The 19,207-nt window shown below is 40.5% G+C and overlaps 1 protein-coding gene across 9 annotated transcripts; it reads left to right on the forward strand.

The window, feature by feature from the left end:
* Positions 1-866: 866 nt before the first annotated feature.
* Positions 867-17,348, forward strand: SFPQ (splicing factor proline and glutamine rich). 9 transcript variants are annotated; one of them, XM_030539417.1, is made up of 13 exons: positions 867-1,583; positions 2,036-2,224; positions 2,322-2,623; positions 2,787-2,882; positions 4,219-4,415; positions 4,993-5,077; positions 5,491-5,608; positions 5,835-5,883; positions 5,958-6,088; positions 8,961-15,671; positions 16,178-16,253; positions 16,422-16,697; positions 17,244-17,348. In XM_030539417.1, the coding sequence occupies exons 1-10, from the start codon at positions 951-953 to the stop codon at positions 9,096-9,098; spliced, it is 1,938 nt and encodes a 645-aa protein (XP_030395277.1). In that variant the 5' UTR covers positions 867-950; the 3' UTR covers positions 9,099-15,671; positions 16,178-16,253; positions 16,422-16,697; positions 17,244-17,348. The 9 variants fall into 9 exon arrangements, with proteins under 9 accessions (XP_030395277.1, XP_030395276.1, XP_030395279.1 ...); XM_030539416.1 differs by having other exon boundaries at positions 8,961-12,361; positions 15,624-15,671; positions 16,422-17,348; XM_030539419.1 differs by having other exon boundaries at positions 8,961-12,361; positions 15,624-15,671; positions 16,181-16,253; positions 16,422-17,348.
* The last annotated feature ends 1,859 nt before the right edge of the window (positions 17,349-19,207 follow it).

Below are 19,207 nucleotides of genomic sequence, written 5' to 3' on the forward strand. Positions count from 1 at the left end.
TTAAATTAAAATGCAGAGCCCTCCCCCCCGACCGGTGGCCAGCACCCGGGCAGTGTGAGTGCCACTGAAAATCAGCTTGCATGCCGAAGCGTAGGTTGCCTACCCCGATCTAGTTTAACATATTCAATAGTGGCTTCTGATTTTGTGGTACACAGACACCACTGACTTCAGCTGGAGCTGGGGATATTCAGCCTCTCTGAAAATCAGTCTAAAGTGGGGACCAAGAAATGGACGAATCCCAATGATAAGTTGCTTTCGAAGGCAGCAGTGACTCTGTCACAGAATAAAGAGAATCCCACTATTCTGAGTGCCAGACCAGTGCTTTATAACCACAAGAACAGTCTTCCTCTTGTAGCAATCACGGGCCTCCTTTCTGTTTTGTGTGTGTGTGTTAATTAGCCATTGACACAGCCAGAAAGCAGCCCTGCTCCTCCAGACCACACGGTCTGCGAGCCTGGCAGCCCAGGGTCATGCGCACCACGTGGCGCAGCCTGCATGGCGGACAGCTGAGCCATTGGTTACATTGTGGCAGTTGACAAACTCGTCGTCTTCCCTGCAGAGCCAGTAGTAGAGTGACTCCGCTGCCATCCAATCGTTATACGCATTGGCTAATAACCGACCAGCCTGCCCGTCAAATTGTCCAATCAGCACACAACAGTATAACGGATCATACCGTCGGGTAGTCGGAGGTCAAACGGACCAATCAGCAAAGAATAGATTTCCTACCAACGGGAGAAAAGATGTGGCACAAGAGGTGCGGCCTATTGGCTATTAGAGCTATCAGTCTTTGCAAACTCGGCTCTCTATTGGTTACTCGAAGATGGAGGGTGGCTTCCGGGGGAGGAGAAGGTATATAAGGGGCGGACAAAGGCGCCGGCGAGGCCGTTTGACGTAGCCGCCATTTTGTGCGCAGGGCTCTGAGCCTGAGGAGAAGAGAGCAGAGCCGCACCATGTCCCGGGATCGGTTCCGTAGCCGAGGCGGTGGCGGTTTCCACCGGCGCGGAGGCGGTGGCGGAGGCCGGGGAGGCCCCAACCATGATTTCCGGTCTCCACCGCCCGGCATGGGTCTTGGCCAGAACCGCGGCCCCTTGGGGGGCGGCCCGCCTGGCGGGGGCCCTAAGCCCGAACCCCCGAAGCCGCCCGTCTCGACCGCCACGCCGCCCGCTTCGTCCGCTTCCGCCACTGCCACTACCTCGGGCCCCTCCGGCAGCCAGGCCGGCTCCGGGCCCCCCGCGGGGCCTCCACCGGCTGCGGGACAGCAACAGCCGCAGGCCCAGGCTGCCACCGCTGCCGCTCCCCCTTCCACCCCGCCCGTCCCTGGGGGACAGGCGCAGCCGAAGCCGAGCCCCACCCCTGCCGTCGGCCCCAAGAAAGGTCAGGGCCAGTCTCCGGGCGGGGGGCCCAAGGGCCCGGGCGGCCCCCAGCAGGGCCCCGGCGGCCCGCACCCCAAGGGGGGGCAGGGACACCGCGGCGGCCCGGGCGGCGAGCAGCGCGGGCGCGGTCAGGGCCAACAGCACCAAGGGCAGGGCCTCAACGTGCAGCAGGGCCCGGCCGGAGGCAGCGGCGAGAAGACCACGGACGAGGTGAGTCCCTTCCCCTCCCCCGCAGCTACAAGATGGCGGCGGCCGCGCTCGGACTGCCCGCGCGCCCGACGCCATCTTGAAGCGCGGCGGGGATGTGCGGAGGGGCCTGTCGGGGGTGGCCGTACGGCCTGGGGCCGCGAGGAGGGGAGAGGAGACCCCCCTGCAGGGAGGGGAGCGGCTGTGGGCCCAACTGAACGGGGCTTTTCCCTACCCAGACGGCCCGCCCTTGCCTAAACCGGGAGGTGGCCTCCTGACAGACCGCGTCGGTCCAAGTTGGTCACTAACCCCAGTCCCAGCAACAGGGCGAGCTGAGGTACCCGTGGTCGTGTGATTGGCGGGCGGAGCATGCACCCTGATGAAGAGGGTGGCGTCTATTTAAGCGGCTCTGATTGAAGGCTTGTGACTGGTATAAAAGCATCGCCTCATTGACCTGGTCTCTGTTTTTTTGGTAGGGCTTTAAAGCAAATCTGTCTCTTCTGAGGCGACCTGGAGAGAAGACTTACACCCAGCGTTGCCGTCTGTTTGTGGGGAACTTGCCTGCTGATATTACAGATGAAGAGTTCAAAAGATTATTTGCTAAATATGGGGAGCCCGGAGAGGTTTTTATCAACAAGGGGAAGGGATTTGGATTCATTAAATTGGTGGGTTCTCATACTGTAGCCATTTAAATCTGTTGTTCAGCTAAATTATAGCAACACAGTTGTTTTGTTGAAACTGGGTCTCATTAAATTTTTCCAGGAATCCAGAGCACTGGCTGAAATTGCAAAGGCAGAACTTGATGATATTCCTATGAGAGGCCGACAGCTTCGAGTTCGTTTTGCCACACATGCTGCCGCTCTTTCTGTGCGTAACCTTTCACCCTATGTGTCCAATGAGTTATTGGAGGAAGCTTTTTCACAGTTTGGTCCGGTTGAAAGAGCTGTTGTGATTGTAGATGATCGTGGCAGATCAACAGGAAAAGGCATTGTTGAATTTGCATCTAAGCCAGCTGCAAGGAAAGCGTTTGAACGGTGCACGGAAGGAGTATTCTTGTTGACAACGTAAGCTGTTTGACTATATAGAAATGTATTTTATTTAAACATGGCAGTTGGAGATAAACATTTAGTCTCTTACTGTCATTTAAGTGATAATTGTTATAAACAGATTTTCTTCTAAAAGCTAAAATTAGCATTCATATTGAAAAAAAAATCATTTTTTGTTTAGTACTCCTAGACCAGTTATTGTGGAACCACTTGAACAACTGGATGATGAAGATGGTCTTCCAGAAAAGCTTGCTCAGAAGAATCCAATGTATCAAAAGTAGGGGCACTCTTTTTTTTTCCTCCATGTAGAGATAAGGCATATTGTTCTCAAATATACTACAGTACATGTTATTTACAATATATGATAGTTTAGCATATGTATTTTATGATAAAACAAACTTTGTATTTATGGATAGTCTAAGCACTATACCCAGATGTACAGGCACTTTTTTCTTAACCTGTGTATTATATAACTTTTTTAAACATTAGTTTTAATAAAATTTTTGCTGTGAAGCCAGCATTGAATTTGACAGCCTCTCATAGGTTTTTTCTTTCTATCCACTAAAAGGATGTCAACTTAAAAATCACCCTTCTGTATTAAAATTACTTACTGTACTATTTTTACAAGGAAAACAACAAATATTTTTCTTTGCTTGCTTTGTGCACTTCATAACACTTTGGCAGTTTTCACACAGCAACAGGGAAGAAGGAAATTAAAAAATTGCAAAACCACAAACATTGGAGGGGCAGTTATAGTATTTGGTGCTGGGTAAAATGTTCAGATGTACCCAAATCATCATTGAAAATGGGACTTCTAAACTACTTCGGAATTTTTTTGTTAATTTAAAAAAGAAAAATTCAGGTTGATGCAACTTTAGTGAAATGTTTTAATAATAATAGTTTGAAGCCAAAACACTTTCAGAAAAGTATAAAGAAAAATGGTCTTTCAGAAAATTGCAGCGATGGCGTGGATATCATTTGATTTTTCAGTGAGCTGTGGGTGTAAACACCCTTTCTCAGTCCAGCTACGAAGTTACTTTTCCTCATGGGCAGAGACCTTGGTTTAACTGTTAGGCATAATTTTTTCTAATTCTAATATAAAAAACATGTTTTGGACCTAGCTGACAATGTGTTCCTCCTTTGGTCATTGATTCCTTGAAAGAAATTAGTACTGCTGTTGTTGGGGGTATGTCTATACTACCTGCCGGATCGGAAGGCAGCGATCAGTCCAGTGGGGATCCATTTATCGCGTTTAGTTTAGATGTGATAAATCGAATCCCGAGCACTCTCCTGTCAACTCCGTACTCCACTGCTGCGAGAGGCGCAGGCAGTGTCCGCAGAGGGAGCAGTTGGCTCACTGCAGTGAAGACTCCATGGAATTCTCTAGATTCTTCTGAACATCTGGCCTGTAGCAGAATATATAGTGTCAGCAGCAGCAGCAGTGTTTTAAGTCTTTAAAACTCTTATTGTTAAGCATAATTCAAACATTTATTGAAAATATTGCGACTTAAGAAGAAACTAGTTAATTTTGAACTGAGTATTCAAATGAACCTGTTACACAACTCCTGTCTTTTAAATTCATTATTAGCGAATATTTTCTATTCCATTTGTAGGGAAAGAGAAACTCCACCCCGCTTTGCTCAGCATGGCAGTTTTGAATTTGAATATTCCCAGAGGTGGAAATCCTTAGATGAAATGGAAAAACAGCAAAGAGATCAGGTGGAGAAAAACATGAAAGATGCCAAAGACAAACTTGAAAGTGAAATGGAAGATGCCTATCATGAACATCAGGCAAACCTCTTGCGTCAAGGTGATTGGCACTAATTCTTCTGTTGCCATTTGTTTTCTAGTTGTGTGTGCTATCTATACAAATAGTCCTATTATATGGATGTTTGTGTTTTAGGTTTTCATGAACTGATTCATAGTAAACAGCCAGGTGGAGCTTGAGAATTGTTTTTAAAAAGTAGCTTGCAACTTAAATTACATCTTGCTTCCTGCTTGCTGTAAATTTTATTTTGCATAAAAATAAGGGAGCCTAAAAACTGGTTTTGTGTATTTGATTTACATAGTTATTGTGGCTCTGCGAGACTGGGAATTCTGGTTGCTCAGTAGGAAGCTGTGAGGAGAAAAAGCTTCCCACAAAGTTTTGTGTTTTTCACGTTTTTTTCTGAGCATAACTCAAATTCTGTTTGAAACCGTTCCCTTTTAAATTAGTTGGCCAATGACCTGTAATTGATGAGAAAAGCAGTTATGTTTCAGTATCAGTTGTATGCTGTGTAGAGCTTAAATGGGACTAGGGCAAGTGGTTGAAGTGAGGTAACACTTTGTGAGAATAAAAACTGGGAAAAAGTATGCACAAAGGGGATATTGACAGACTATTTTTTCAGATCTTATGAGGCGTCAAGAAGAATTGAGGCGTATGGAGGAACTTCATAATCAAGAAATGCAGAAACGCAAGGAAATTCAGCTAAGGTAGGTCTGGGTTTGATAAACAAGATTGTCACTAAACTAAATTACAGCAACAATGTTCTTTGTGCAAATGACAGTTGTACATGTGCGAATACAATTTCAAGTTGAGGTTTGCATGTTAAAGCTAGCTTAGCATTTTTACAAAGGTATCAGTTTTTACTTGAACATCTTGAAATTTGATTCATGTAATATTTCTCAGTGGTTTCCTTTAGCAACTACTGTTAGCATCACATGGTTAATCTTTTGTAGCTCTCTGAAGTTGAATTCACTTAACCTTTTCATCCACCAATCAATCACCCAACACATGCTGTAAGATGCTAACTCTTCTTGTTGCTCATGTTGGTTATTACATATTAATTACATATTAAAGGTGTAAATATTGTGCTTTTGAGGTACAATAACACACAAATTATCAGGCAGGAGGAAGAACGTCGTAGACGGGAAGAAGAAATGATGATTCGCCAGCGTGAGATGGAAGAACAGATGAGAAGACAAAGGGAAGAGAATTACAGTAGAATGGGTTACATGGATCCGGTAAGTATAAACAAAATAAAACCTCGTGTTTTTATGAATAATTAAAATGATTTGAGGTGCTGCTGGGATTTTCTTAGTTTCAAAAAGTAGTTCAAAATAACTAATGCTCATATAGTTCTGGTAGGTGAATGGATATTGTTAAATGGCACACCTGCTTCATGAAATGCAGGCCTTCAAAGGGGGGACAGAATTGATTACTCATTCTGATCTATTTTTGCCTTTGCAGAGAGAGAGAGACATGAGAATGGGTGGTGCCAGCACAATGAACATGGGAGGTAAAGGATTGTTAAATATCTTTACATGGTTAACATATAACTTGTCAGAACATGATTATATTTTTCTTTCTTAGATCCCTATGGTGCAGCAGCTCAGAAATTCCCACCTATGGGTGGCGGTGGCAGTGGCAGCGGCATAGGTTATGAAGCCAGTCCTGGTGTTGGCCAACCAGCCATGAGTGGTTCTATGATGGGAAGTGACATGGTAATGTATCCTGTGGTGGCTTTACTTTAGTATGGGGGAAATTAAGGCAGGAAATTCTGAACTCTACCGATTTTTGAATGGTAGATGGTTTAAATCTTGGGTACTGACTGCTTTTTTTCAGTCAGTGTATGTAATAGCAATATTAAGGACTAGTCTGGCAGTATGTACAATAATAGCTCAGATCTTATGAGTATGGTCATTTAGACAGAAGTTGTCTGTAAACACATTCAAATGTGCTATTAAGCATATTTGCTGTTAACCCTGTTAGTGGCTGGGTTTTGAGTACCTGCATTATATTTAGGCTTGGAAGGATTTTTCATGAATTTTGATGTTTCAAAATACTGGATTGATTTCCAACAGCTTTTGCTCTAACATGAAACAAGTTTAAGCCTTAATCACATCTTGATAAGTATCTCAGAAATTAATTTACAACAAATTGACACAGGAGAGCTTGCACCTTGTCAATTCTATCTAAAAACTGTTTCATAATTGTATCAAGTGTCTGCAAGTGTTACTGTGGTTCTACTCTTGATCTCCAAAGCGTAATTACTGAGGCCAGTTAAAATCTGGTCCTTCCAAGCCTAATTACAAAATCAGTGCACCCTCGCATTGATACAGTGCAAAATGCAAATTTGTGCTCACATGTATGTTTATGCAACAGTTTACTTATCACTCAACTTGTGAATAATCAGATGGCAAACAGTATACCATATGCTGTGTGCTAATGTTGGCCATAATATCAAAAGAGCAGAAATGCAGTTGTTAGCTTTAGGCATGTTTAAATATTCCCAGTACTCCTTGACCTTAGTCATTTTGTGACTCCTATCTGACAAAGGAATAATGATAGCCTGTTCTAACTTCTTGTTTCCCACTTGTTGGGCATGACTGTAGATTCAGGTTCTTAATCTACTGCAAAACTCTCATTTAGAGGTATGTTTCCAAACAATACTATTTTTGGTGCACACTAAATGTGTGCATGGGGTTGGAGTCTGCTTGGTGCTATCCCACTGGAGCAATACTGACAGCAATGCTTTAATAGGATGGAAGTCTCTTCTGGGTCAAGTGGTTGATGATAGTGTGCTTCCACCCTCCCTGTTGAGGGTACACACCCTCTGGCACAAAATGCAGAGAATCTTTTTCTGGGTGGGTTTAAGGTTAGACTGTACTCAGGCCTCTGGCTTTATATGGTGTGCTACCACAGTAGCTTGCCAGGTATCTTCTTTTTATGGAAACCATATCTATGGTATCTAACTTTGCAAAGCATTGATCCAGTAGATGATGCTGCCGGCATTAATGCATCTATAATCTACTGATAACATTTTTAAGCAATTCATAAGCATCTAGTGAACAGTTAGGTAGTCTGTGGTGAACATTGTGTACATTTTTTTCTTCATTCTAAAAGTCTTGGTACGGGTGCATGTTGAACTTGTATAATATTTAAACAACTTGATACCATCAAAACATGTTGCTCTTAAGGTGATTTAACTGCCTAAAGTTCCCTAGGACATGGCTCTGTTTATGCCACTGCTGTCCCTGTTATTAAACTTAAGAGTTGCAATTAGATTTTAGCTGGTGTATAAACTTTATAAAGAAGACATGAATTATGGAGAAGCTAGAAACTCCTTATTTTCTGAAAATCCTTCCTCAGAAAGACTGAAGCTAACTTTCAAATAATTCTATGCCAGTAACTCGAGAAAAGTCTGAATTTAACCCATGGTCTATATTTACAGACTTAGTTTAGTAAACTGAAATTATTATTCTTTTAGGGGGTAGTGAAACTTTTGTTTGAAATGGAAGTTGAAAGCTATCTTTGACTTCACAGTATTGATGTAACTTTTAGAGATCTGCTGCCAGCCACACCTACTTATCTGGTAGCTTGGTAGAAATATGTGCAGCTACATGCATTAGTAAAGATATTTGAAGTCTCTGCTTTATTGCAGTCTAATTCAGCGCTTACAACTCTGATGGGAGACAGTCCATGAAGTCTTTCAATAATCGTAAAGTCTTAGTGGACTTTCCAAAAGCTTGTGGTGAAGCTGGGAAGGGAGGGGGGCTTTAATGGGTGCACCTAGTGAAATGCACAAAGGGGAAACCTGAAACGCTATGATTAAAATGTAGTTCTGTGAACCCATTTTTACATTTGGTTATATAGCAGTAGACCTGAAAATGTGAGAATAAATGAAGGTCTTTTCATCAAGCAATTGTGTTGGTTAGGTAAATCACTGCTTATTAGTCTTTCACATTTTTCGTTCTTGTAATCCAGTAGCATTGTATTACAGTTGTTTGTTTTACTACTTAAGGCTTCTGCAGTTTAGTCAGCAGATGTAGTCTTAAACCCATCTTGAAAAGCACATGGTCTCTAATGCAGCACATGCCATTAACTGGTGAGTAGGCATCCTCCTTACAATGACATTTTATTAATGTCAACTCATACTTCAGTGAACTGAATCTGCCTTTTTTGGCTAGGCTTATTTGGAAATAACTTATTGACATAAACAAAACTTGTACTGAACTAAAGGTGAGAGTTTGCAAGCTATGTGTGTAAACTTGGTTGAAAATTGCCAGAGCTCATTTTGGAAAGGGTGTAAATTCACATCTGCACTAATGCTTACATTTCTAGCACTGCAGGGAGTATCTGTTCTTGTAACAGATATATGAGAATGCATCAAGTTGGGAACATACCTCAAGGCATGTATTACAATAAACTAATTTTTAAATTACCCTTTTTTCCTTTCTATGTTCCCGGTACCTGTGGATCGGCTCAATGGTGATTGTATCGACGAACCTTGACTACGGAACCTTCTAAAAATATATTCTTAACACACATGGACATCAACTACATAATAATGAACTGTTAATACTGTTCCAATAGCGTGCTGAACGCTTTGGGCAGGGAGGTGCGGGGCCTGTGGGTGGCCAGGGTCCTAGAGGAATGGGGCCTGGAACACCAGCAGGATATGGTAGAGGGAGAGAAGAATATGAAGGCCCAAACAAAAAGCCCCGATTTTAGATGTGACCAGTAGTTTCATTCCAGTTTGTTTTTGTCTGCCTTGTTTAGACACCAACTTTTAAATTCTTGCATTTTAGTAAGAAAGCTACATTTTTATGGATGTTAGAAACTAGTGACCTAATATTTGTAAGTGGTCTGTTTGGACGAGTAAAATTTAATTATGTAATGCAGTGTTTCAAAAAAAAATTTAGCTGTTTTTTTTATGTATAACATCCCTAGCTTGATGGCAGTGTACCAATTTTTTTTACTGTGCTTCAAATAAATAGAATACTAAATGTAGTAACTATTCTGATCATAAACTCGCCATTCGTGATTCTAAATGAGGCTAAATGCCATATCTTTCAACATAAAACAAATGAGTCTTGGATTTAGAGGTCTGATTTAGACCAGGATGCGGAAAAGTAGCTTAAGGGTGAGGCTTCCTCCCATTATGCCACAAGCTTTACGTTTGGGTCAAATAGTTGTAGACCGATACTTGATCTTCCAATGGGTACAGATTTTCAGAGCATTCCTTATACTGCAATAAGGAAATAAATGGAAATTTTGCAAGTGTTGTAAGATGCAGTAATAGAAACTAAACAGCAAATGATGCTGTCATGTAATGAGTTTTAGATTTTAACAATGGAGGGTGGGATGGTGGCAGACACTTATCTCTTTGGCATCCACTGCTTGAAATCTTCTAAAGAAGTTGAAAAGGTCACTTTTTAAAATAAAGCCACAGAATGGCTTGGATTAACTGGCTTCTCAAATAAAGGGCTGTAAACGTGACAAATGTTTGTTTTATACGTAAGCTATCTACCTGAGATGCAGGATTGGCTGGGTTCAGTATTTAATACCTAACTGAAATTGCTTGGCAAGAAGACCAGGGAGTATTACTTGAGTAAAACAAGGAGACTTTTTTTTTAATTTGTACTCTGTAACTTGCTTATGTCCTTATGCTAACTGGGTGGACTAACTCTTACAGTTCAGAAATCAACTAGGATTAATTTTCAGGGGTCTTTAAAAACTGAAATCTTCTTTCATAGACCTTGTAGTACTTAAATCCTAAAATGCATCATGTTAAATTCAGATAAATAAATAGCCTCTTGCACTGTAGCAGGGTTCTCAGCTTTTTTTGAGTCATGTCCAGTCTTAGCATTTCTTTTTACTTGGAGCTTCTGCTGTCCATGTGCCAAGTCACAGTGCCACTTAAGTTTGGCTCAGCTCACCGCACCTTCTGGTTGAGAACCCCTGTTCTGATATTGTCAGATACCTTAATGCTGATGTTTGGCAGGCAAGAGTAGGACTAAACCTGGAGTTCAGTAGCTAATGCTATATAGTACAAATAAAACTTCCTCTTAAGATTCTGACAGAGGAGATGGTTTCATGAATTTACAGTTTGCTGTCCACTTAATTAAAACCCTTAAGAATGCAAGGTATTCTGGACTCTGATATTAATGTAGTTACTTCATTACTGTGATTGTAGCTGACATGCTGGGAGCATGGCTTCCCAGTGTAAAATGCCTTGGTATTAAGACACAGGATACATCAACCTGCTTGTGCAAAGTTGGCAAACTTATTTGGTTTGGTTGTATTTTTACCTGACTCCCAAAATGTTGAGCATTCTGTGAATAGTTTTAATTGTTAGAAGGTTTTTCCACTGTTTGTGCTAAGCATTGGCTAATCCTAAATTCTGTATGGATAAAAGTTTGTGTTTAGTTTTCATTACCTTGGAATACAAACAGTCCGTCCTCAGAAGTGAGCACTGTTTAAATGCTGACTGTTAAACTTCAAATGTAATACTGGCAAGCTGTGAAATGTTGATAACCAGGTGTGTGACTAAATGTTAAGTGTCTAAATAGAGACTCAGCCAGTTTGGCAAATCTGTTCCTATTTTCCCAGAACTTTTTAAGAGGGTAGATGACACTTTACCTCTATTAATTGAAATGTAGGAAATCTTGGATCAGCAGTTCTTAAACTGAAGATCAAGTTTCTGGGATCTTTTGTATAGGATTCTTAGTTTAAAATCAGCAGTCGAATTACAACTTGTATGAATATTATAGTAGGGACTCAATGCAAATGCTTTCAAAAGGGTGTTTGTGGACACCCACAGAGGGTGAAAGTGTCTGAGATGGGAAACTCTGACAGTAAACATTAAATTAATTTTTTCAGTTTATTTTTCAGATTACATGTCATTCTTTATTAAAGAGATGCTGGCACATATCCTAAAATACTTTCTTTTGTAGTACTGTAACTCTGAAGAGTGAAGGATGCTGATGTCCTAATCATTACCTTCCAGAGGCTTTCTTTTTAGAACCCCTAATTTGTATGTAAGCTGTTGCTGGGTCTTAAAAATAGACTGTTTGCTAAACTGTGTTTAGCAAACATATACTGAATGATTCAGCAGTTTCTACAACTTCTGAAATAGTTTTATTAAACAGTGTACCCTGTGTTATAGCTGCATAAACAGACTTTTTAAAACAGAATCAAGTCCTGCTTTGAGTTGCATACAGTAGCTTCTGGCCAATTTGATTTCAGAACCTTTTAAAGTTACAATCTTAAAAGCTGACAGACAAATGTCAGAATTTTAAAATTTTATACCCAGTTATTAAGTTGGTGGGAGGTGTTAAGGAAGTTGTCATGTTCCTTTAGTTTTTCCCCATGGTTCTGTGGTTTTGGAGTATTCACAAAGTTAGGTGATTTACATAACTGAAGTAAAGGGTTTTCAAATCCATTAAGAAAAGTCCTTGGTCTGGCAGGCCCATTTCCAGATGGTCGAGACCATGTAGAACTTTTTTGTATTGGATTTGGAGAAAATACTGGCTTTTGCAATTTAGTCTGCTTTAATTAAATTGAGCCCATTTAAACTTTTAATCTCTGCAGCATATAGAAATGGGTATACTTTCGCATATTTTCACACTTCCTTAAAAATGAATACAGAGCATATCTACAGTACTATGTAGATTCATCATACCACCTAATAGAAATACAGCTTATGAGAAACTGAAACTGCTTTTGTGAGATTCTGTGGTATTTTTATGGTAGAAAAATTCTTGGCTTCTCCTTGGCGGCAACCACTTACTGTGGCAGCAAGTTTTTGCTGGAGTTTTTGAGACTGCAATTTTACACTCTTAAAAGTAGTGGCCTGCTACATAACTGCACTTAGCCAGCATTTCTGCAGTTCATAACTGTGAGGAACGTAGTACCACAAATGGCAATGGACATTAGGACCCGGATGTAGTATTCCTGCTTGCTCCGAGATTCTCATTGCCGACTGCGTACAGGTAGGTAACAAGCAATATAATATAACTTGGTGACTTTCTGTGTAACCTTGTTCTGTGGGTATTCTGACATCACACTTCCGACTATGAAATTACAGTGCAGCACTCTTCATACTTGTATGTTTAGCTTGCATCAAAGTTGCGTGGCTTTCGGTTTTAAGCTGTATCTTTTTCAGCAGCAATAAGCAACTTATTGCGATTCTTAGATAAGTATCACAGACCCGATTCCTTTGTACATATGACTTGGCTTGTGTGGATTTTCTTAAGTACGTTGTAATGAAGATATTCTTAGGTGAGCTCTGTGGGGAAGAGGGAATGTGATTTTAGAATCTTTTAACTAGTCAACTAGGTGCAGTTTGCACCTAGAAAACCTGTCACTTGTATTAACTTTCTGTAGTTGCAAAATATCCCATCTGCAGTGCATCCCCTTGTAGAATCTTGGCTATTTAGAAAATATATTAATCTTTGCTCTAGCCTTCAATGAACTAGGTGATAAAGATGTAAAGCTCACTGTAGTGAGCTTTAAGACTTGGGTGTAAGTACTACTTAGGTCATAAATTGGGTTCAAATATCTCCATTAGCTTTCAGGGTTTATCAACTTAAGATATGTTTGTTTTAATTTTTAGGTGGCAGTGATCATGATATATGTTCAATTAAAGGCAACTGAATATGCTGGGAATCTATAGATTCCTGTCTTTAAATACTCATCTTGGTAGTGAATGTACTGATCAAAGTAGCTTAATTTTTCATCAAAATATCTTTCAAGTGTGTGCTAATTCTAAATTCTTCACTGCTAGAAATACCAGGTATGGTGTTTCAAAAGGTTACATACCTAAATGTTTCCAAACTTCCTAATGTGTTGACCTTCAGCTCCTATCTGCTTTGTTGTGCTAGTTAGCTGTAATGCCAGAGTCTGAATGTCATACATTTCCTTATTTCATCCCCTGATCTGGTTCCTGGCAATGCATAAGAAACCTTTTTCAGCGGTATTGCAAGGGTTTTTCTACTTGAGATGCAAAGTTTTACTTTGCATACTTGTTTCTGGTGTACATTTTTGTCAAATTTGGACATTATACTTCTGTATTGTATCTTCCAAGAAGGAATCTTACTCATTGATGAGCGGTTTATAAACTAGATAGGCTTGCCCTCTGCTGTTTGTATTCCTGTTCTTTAGAAAAATCAAAGTAATTTCTGCACTTCATAACTCAGACAGTAACAGCTCTTTAGTTACATTGAATGTGTAGCTGAACTTCAGCTATTCAACCTGTGACACCATTCGTCTCTAAGCCAGTTTGGCTGTTGCCATTGACTTTAGAGCTTTTCTATGAATAAAAATCAGTAATGAAATTAATGGCAGTATGTTTGCTGTGAAATAGCAAGAATTGGATTATTTGGTATCTCTAAACAGTCAGGTCTGTTCAGTTTTGCCAGTGTGCTGAGTATTTACTAGACACGTGACTTGCCTTCAGGAATATCATGGAGGGCTTATATGGACACATCTACCTTCTTCTGCATACTTGGAATGGTAATAGGCTCTTGACACTTTGGAGCAAAGCAATGGGGTTCAGACTAGCTTTGAGTTGTCTGCAGTAACGGAACTTGGTGCAGTAGGTCTCTGAAACAAGTAGGCATGTCTGTTTTAAGCAAACAACTTGTAATAAGTGGGTATGAGAAATAACAGTACACTGAAGTGCTTGCATTGTGTTTCATCTTGGTTTTATCTTTTTCTCTATGAATTATACTTTTCCCAAAAGTTTATCTGAAGCTCGGAAGTGTGGTGCCAGAATACATATGCGTACCTGTTAGATCAGATACTGGTGTTGTCAGGGGAGAGCACAGCACAGTGTAGCATATGGGGGCTTTTACTGTAACATAAAGCGTACCAAGTCTTGCTTGCAGTTTCCCCAATAGCAAAACATTAAACAGTAAATACTGAGGCCTGTGAGTAGTTTTAGGACTTGAGCGGTATTGGGGTTGCATGTCTGTTAATCATTGCCAGCTGCAGTGACATGATCAGGAAGGCCTGTGTGTTGTAACATGTTAAATGAGGCTAAGCATGTTAGAGAAATTGCATAAATAGTATGCTGGTTTGGACTGTTGGCTTCTTCCACTACTAGCAAGGTGGGAATCAACTGATCAGCTTCTGATTTCTCTCCATATCAGCTAGTGGGGTTTTTTAAATGGCTGCCTACTGGAAAAGAAAAAAATGGGAGGATTGGCCTTCTCCCCTGTCTGTCATTGCTGCTAGATAATGATTGACAAGTTAGGACTTGATTGTGCAATCCCACAGTGGGCTGTGAATACCCCATCTATAAATGTTGCTTTTGAACACCAGTACTGAAGAACTAACTGGGGAAAAAGGGGGTGGCTACAAGTGCATAATCTGGAGTGTTAAAGAGATGCACAAAGATATAGTATCCCTTATGCATGGTGTTTGGTGCTACAGCATAGAAAACAGTGTGCATACTACATTTTTTGTCGACTTATAATTCAGTCTCAACACTACCAAGAAGTGGGTTTGATATTAAATTTGGGTGTCTCATCCACTTGGCTGGCTAAGTAGCATTGTGAAGGCAGTGTGCTTTGCCTCCAATAATAGTGTGCACAGAACTTTGTACAGACTTGTCCCTAGTTGCTGAGGAGTAGATGATCTTCAGCCCCTTGCAGTTTGCCCTCAACATAGCTATAGTGAAAGGCTTAATATGCAGAGAGGGAGAAGCTGTGATGTAGAACAAAGGTAATTAAATGCATGACAAACTCTAGTGTCTTCCTTTGGATTGCAATGCACTTGTGGGATTCTTGGGCTGGGCACAGCTAATTTCAGGGACACTTTGCTTCATCCATATGGAGCATATATTACTACAGATAAGCCAAATTGGTTAAATAACCAGTATAGTTTCACAGTTACATATCTCCACATAAGGGATAGTATACCTCTGACTGCAATCAAACTTCATTGTACTCAGACTGGTGAAGCTAGCAGTTATGGCTTGGTGTTCAGAGTAGGTGCAGTTCTTCACTCAATCATCTGCATATTCTTTTACTTTCTTACAAGTGTTTAGACTAGCCTACTTTTGCCCCTTATACTACTACCACCTAGTATTTTGGAATAATTTGTAAATTCCCTCATAACTAATCAGTCCATTTATCTTGTAAACTTTTACTTTTAATTTAAAGGGTAGAATTTTGTAATGCGTTAGAACTTTGTTTTCAGAAACTTTCTAATCTGTGTATTTTTATAGTAACTTCAATTGTTATCCTTTAGGTGAAGATGATGCAAGCTGAGTGAAATCAACGTGCTCATCCATGTGAAGTAAGCATATCTGTTAATCTTTAAAAAAAAAAAAAAAAAGTTTAGACACTGGTCTAAAGGAATGTGGAGTAGTGCTGGTGGTGGTTCTTGTTTCTAGTAGCTAAATTGAGTTAAAAAGCTAAACTTTCATTTTTGTGTCAGCAGTGGCGATAGTTGCCACAGGCAGCCCATTATAACAGCGAATAGTGGAGAATGGAGGTAGTTCTCAAACAATCTTGTTATGTTTTACCCTCTGAATAAGTTTTTTGGGAATCCCTGCCATACAGTTAACATGCTTTTTACACCTCCAGATAAGTAGTTACAATTGTGCACACTGTCGTTTTTGGTTGGTCATGTTGTACTTTAAACTCCAAATTCCTCTTAATTCCATGGCCTCTACTTTGCTGAGATGCTGCACCTCATAAAAGGAATGGCCAAACTGAGAGTCACCAAATAAGTGACTTAGATTTGGGGGTATAAAATCATTTTATGGAAGACATCAACTTACGTAGTTTTTCCTCGTACAGCAGTAGAGCCTGAGCACAATCCAGAATGTGACTTGATGTCCGGTGATGTGGAGTAGTCAGACTGCGAAATGAATGGGTGAGTATTAGATTAATCTTTGGATACTGAATTTGTAAGAAGAAATTACCCCAAGTGTACTTAGCAGTTTCCACCTGAAATTTGACCTGATCTTAATTATAGATTCTTAAGATCAGAAGTCATTCTTTAATGGATTTTATATAAAACTTTTTAATCTTTCTTTTGTAGAACCAAGATAAGCATTGTTTGAGGCTTTCCGGCTCTGCAGCATCAATAAACCCTGCTCACTGAACTCTACAGATGCTCAGACACAAAACAAGGAAGCTAACATGTTAATTTCAAGCACCATAAGAAAAGCATGGTGCATTAGGAGGAGAGAGGTTTAGGGCAGATAGCGTAATACTTGATTAAAACAATTACATAAATTAAACTTGATACAAAAATATTGGTTTTGCTTTTCATCTTCAAAACATTTTACAGTTGAACTTCACAGCACCCCGTAAGGTAGGTGAATCAATATTATACCTGTTTTATATGTGGGGAAGCAAGCAGACCGGAGGTAGTATGCAGGGACTATAAGAAGGAATCTGTAGAGCTGGAATTAAACTAGATTTTTTTTCCCACCATTTGACCAGACTTCAGTCTAAAACACTTACAAAATATGATGGCAGTATTTAAAACCACAGACCTGGGGGAAACTTGCTAAATATTTTCTTTTGCACTCTTGATGGTTGTATACATCTGATCTATCCTTTTAGGCAGTTTGAACAGAATGAACACTTAGAATTTGAAACCAGTGACGTAAAGATTCCTAAGAGTTGATCCTAATACTATGTAGTCCAATTCAGAACTGCTTCTATGTCCCTTTTTCTATGCTATTCACTTAATCCCAGATGTAACCTGAAAGCGCTTATATTGCTAAAGAATGTTTGTTCCAGATGCATGATTTGTGTTCATTCAATGTTTCTTTTTTTAAAGTGACCTATGTATGATGATTACTGGTAACATCTGTAGATTTTTGGGGCTAACTTTGTGTTTTTGCATTCACAGGAAGAAGCAGTGTTTGAAGTCCAGAACCCAGTGGAGAGGAGCCAGGGACTTAAGTGGCAATGTTTTTTTCTTTCAATAAAATACTCAATTGCTGTACAAATAACATTCGTTTTCTTAAGTTTCTTACTCATTTAGTTGAACATATTTTATGTACTTTGGATATCACTGCTAAAAATGAGATGGGGATGGAGCGTAAAGATAGAATCTGTGAACCTCCCCTAAACATCCAAACATCAGTGTGTGGGGAACACTGAAGACACTTGTCTTTTGAGCTTGACTAAGCATTTGCATGGTTAGTGTCTTTCGGTACTGTGCTGCATCTACTGTGCTGAACAAGACAAACCCAAGACCCTAATGAAGCATAGAAATAGGCAGCTGCATGAGCTGGGATGGGAGCTTGCCTATCATGCTTACAAAACTAGAAGCCTGATTCTGAAAGTTCTTACTAGACAAAGCATCTTGTTCCAAAGTGTGCTTCCTTACAGAGATCAGGTTCTTAATCAGACCAACTGCTTCTCCAGCAGTAGATCTCAAAATTGCAGTTACTCATTAGCCAGAGTCAGCATCTACTACAAAGGTAAGGTTAGTTGTGTAGCAAGCACGAATTCTACAGCTGTTCAATCCTTTGTTTCCGTATGAATAGGGATTTAAGTCTAGCAAAGAAGGCCATCATTTTCTCCAAGGAAAGAGTCTAGCTAGCAGCTAAGTTTATGCTCTCATGATGACAAATCACAAAGGGATGTATGGCTTCATTGCAGATGAAGCTTCACCTGGATTGGTCTGTCTAGGTCCTTAAGGTGGTTTGGTTGGATATTCAGTTTATCACTGGTAGTCATCTTGTGCCATCAAACCTTTTTGCGCCCATGTGATTGCAGACTGTAGCAGCAGTCCTTGGTGAACACACTTGTGAATTTCCAGTCTAATATTCTATGCCAAGAAAGCTGCCACAACTAAACCAGTGCTGGATGGAAGGTGGTTGCTGTGTTTAGGTTTGAATATCCATATTTCTGATTTTGTCCTGCCACGTAATATGGAGCAGCTGAAGAAGTTGATGCTCTGCCAATAGCCATTATGTGTATATTCCAGCTTATTTTTTCCCCATGTGTAACCAACCTTCAGATAAAAGATCAATCGTGGGTTTCTACAATGCTGTAGAAAATTTCTTGAAACAGGTGGATTAGAATGGAAGGGTGGTAGCAGGAGAAACAGCCTTTTGCTTCATTGCTACATGGGTCAAACTGAACAGCAGTCTGACAAGCCATGGAAATTTGAGTAGGAAACCTGCTGTCAGCCCTGTGGAGGCCAGCCTAAGTTTTAAAAATGGAGTTAGTGTCTTAAATGTCCTGGGAACATTTTTGGCAGTCCTTGGGGTGTTACTTGTCAGGGGAAGAGAGTACTGGATTGGAGCATGTATATAATTGTGGGAAGTGTAACCATGCTGTAAGTGAACAATCAGCCATATGTACATTACAGGTGCTTCAAGTGTAATACCAATGACGTCTGTTTGGGTTTTTGGTTTCTTAACCTCACTCCCAAAAGTAGATCATCAGCAAGTGGAACAACAAGTGGTATTGCTGATTGAGCTTCCAATTGTGGGCTTAGTCATCCTTAATGAACGGCCCTGTTAAGTATGGTTAGCGGTACCTGCTCAACAGGCCCAGAGCTGGGGGCTGCAGGCCAGTAGTGAGGTATAGTGGCAAAGCAGCAGTGGGAGTCCAGCCCCACAACTCACAATGCTGAGCTTGCCATCAGGCTTTTCTGCATCGTACTGAGCTATTTCCAGTTACCCATACAATTGTTCAGATACAGGACAATCTGTCCAGGAAAGGGGGGATTTCAGTCAGATATTTGGCATCTCATAAGTCATTGCTCTTTCGTTCAAGCAACTACAAAAAAAGCATGTTTCAGCTGCAGAGGGATGTCTAAGTTGCATTTTCTGTGTGTTAACCATTTATCTGGCAAGA

The sequence above is a fragment of the Gopherus evgoodei genome, chromosome 20, assembly GCF_007399415.2.
Source record: "Gopherus evgoodei ecotype Sinaloan lineage chromosome 20, rGopEvg1_v1.p, whole genome shotgun sequence".
Classification (NCBI taxonomy): Eukaryota; Metazoa; Chordata; order Testudines; family Testudinidae; genus Gopherus; species Gopherus evgoodei.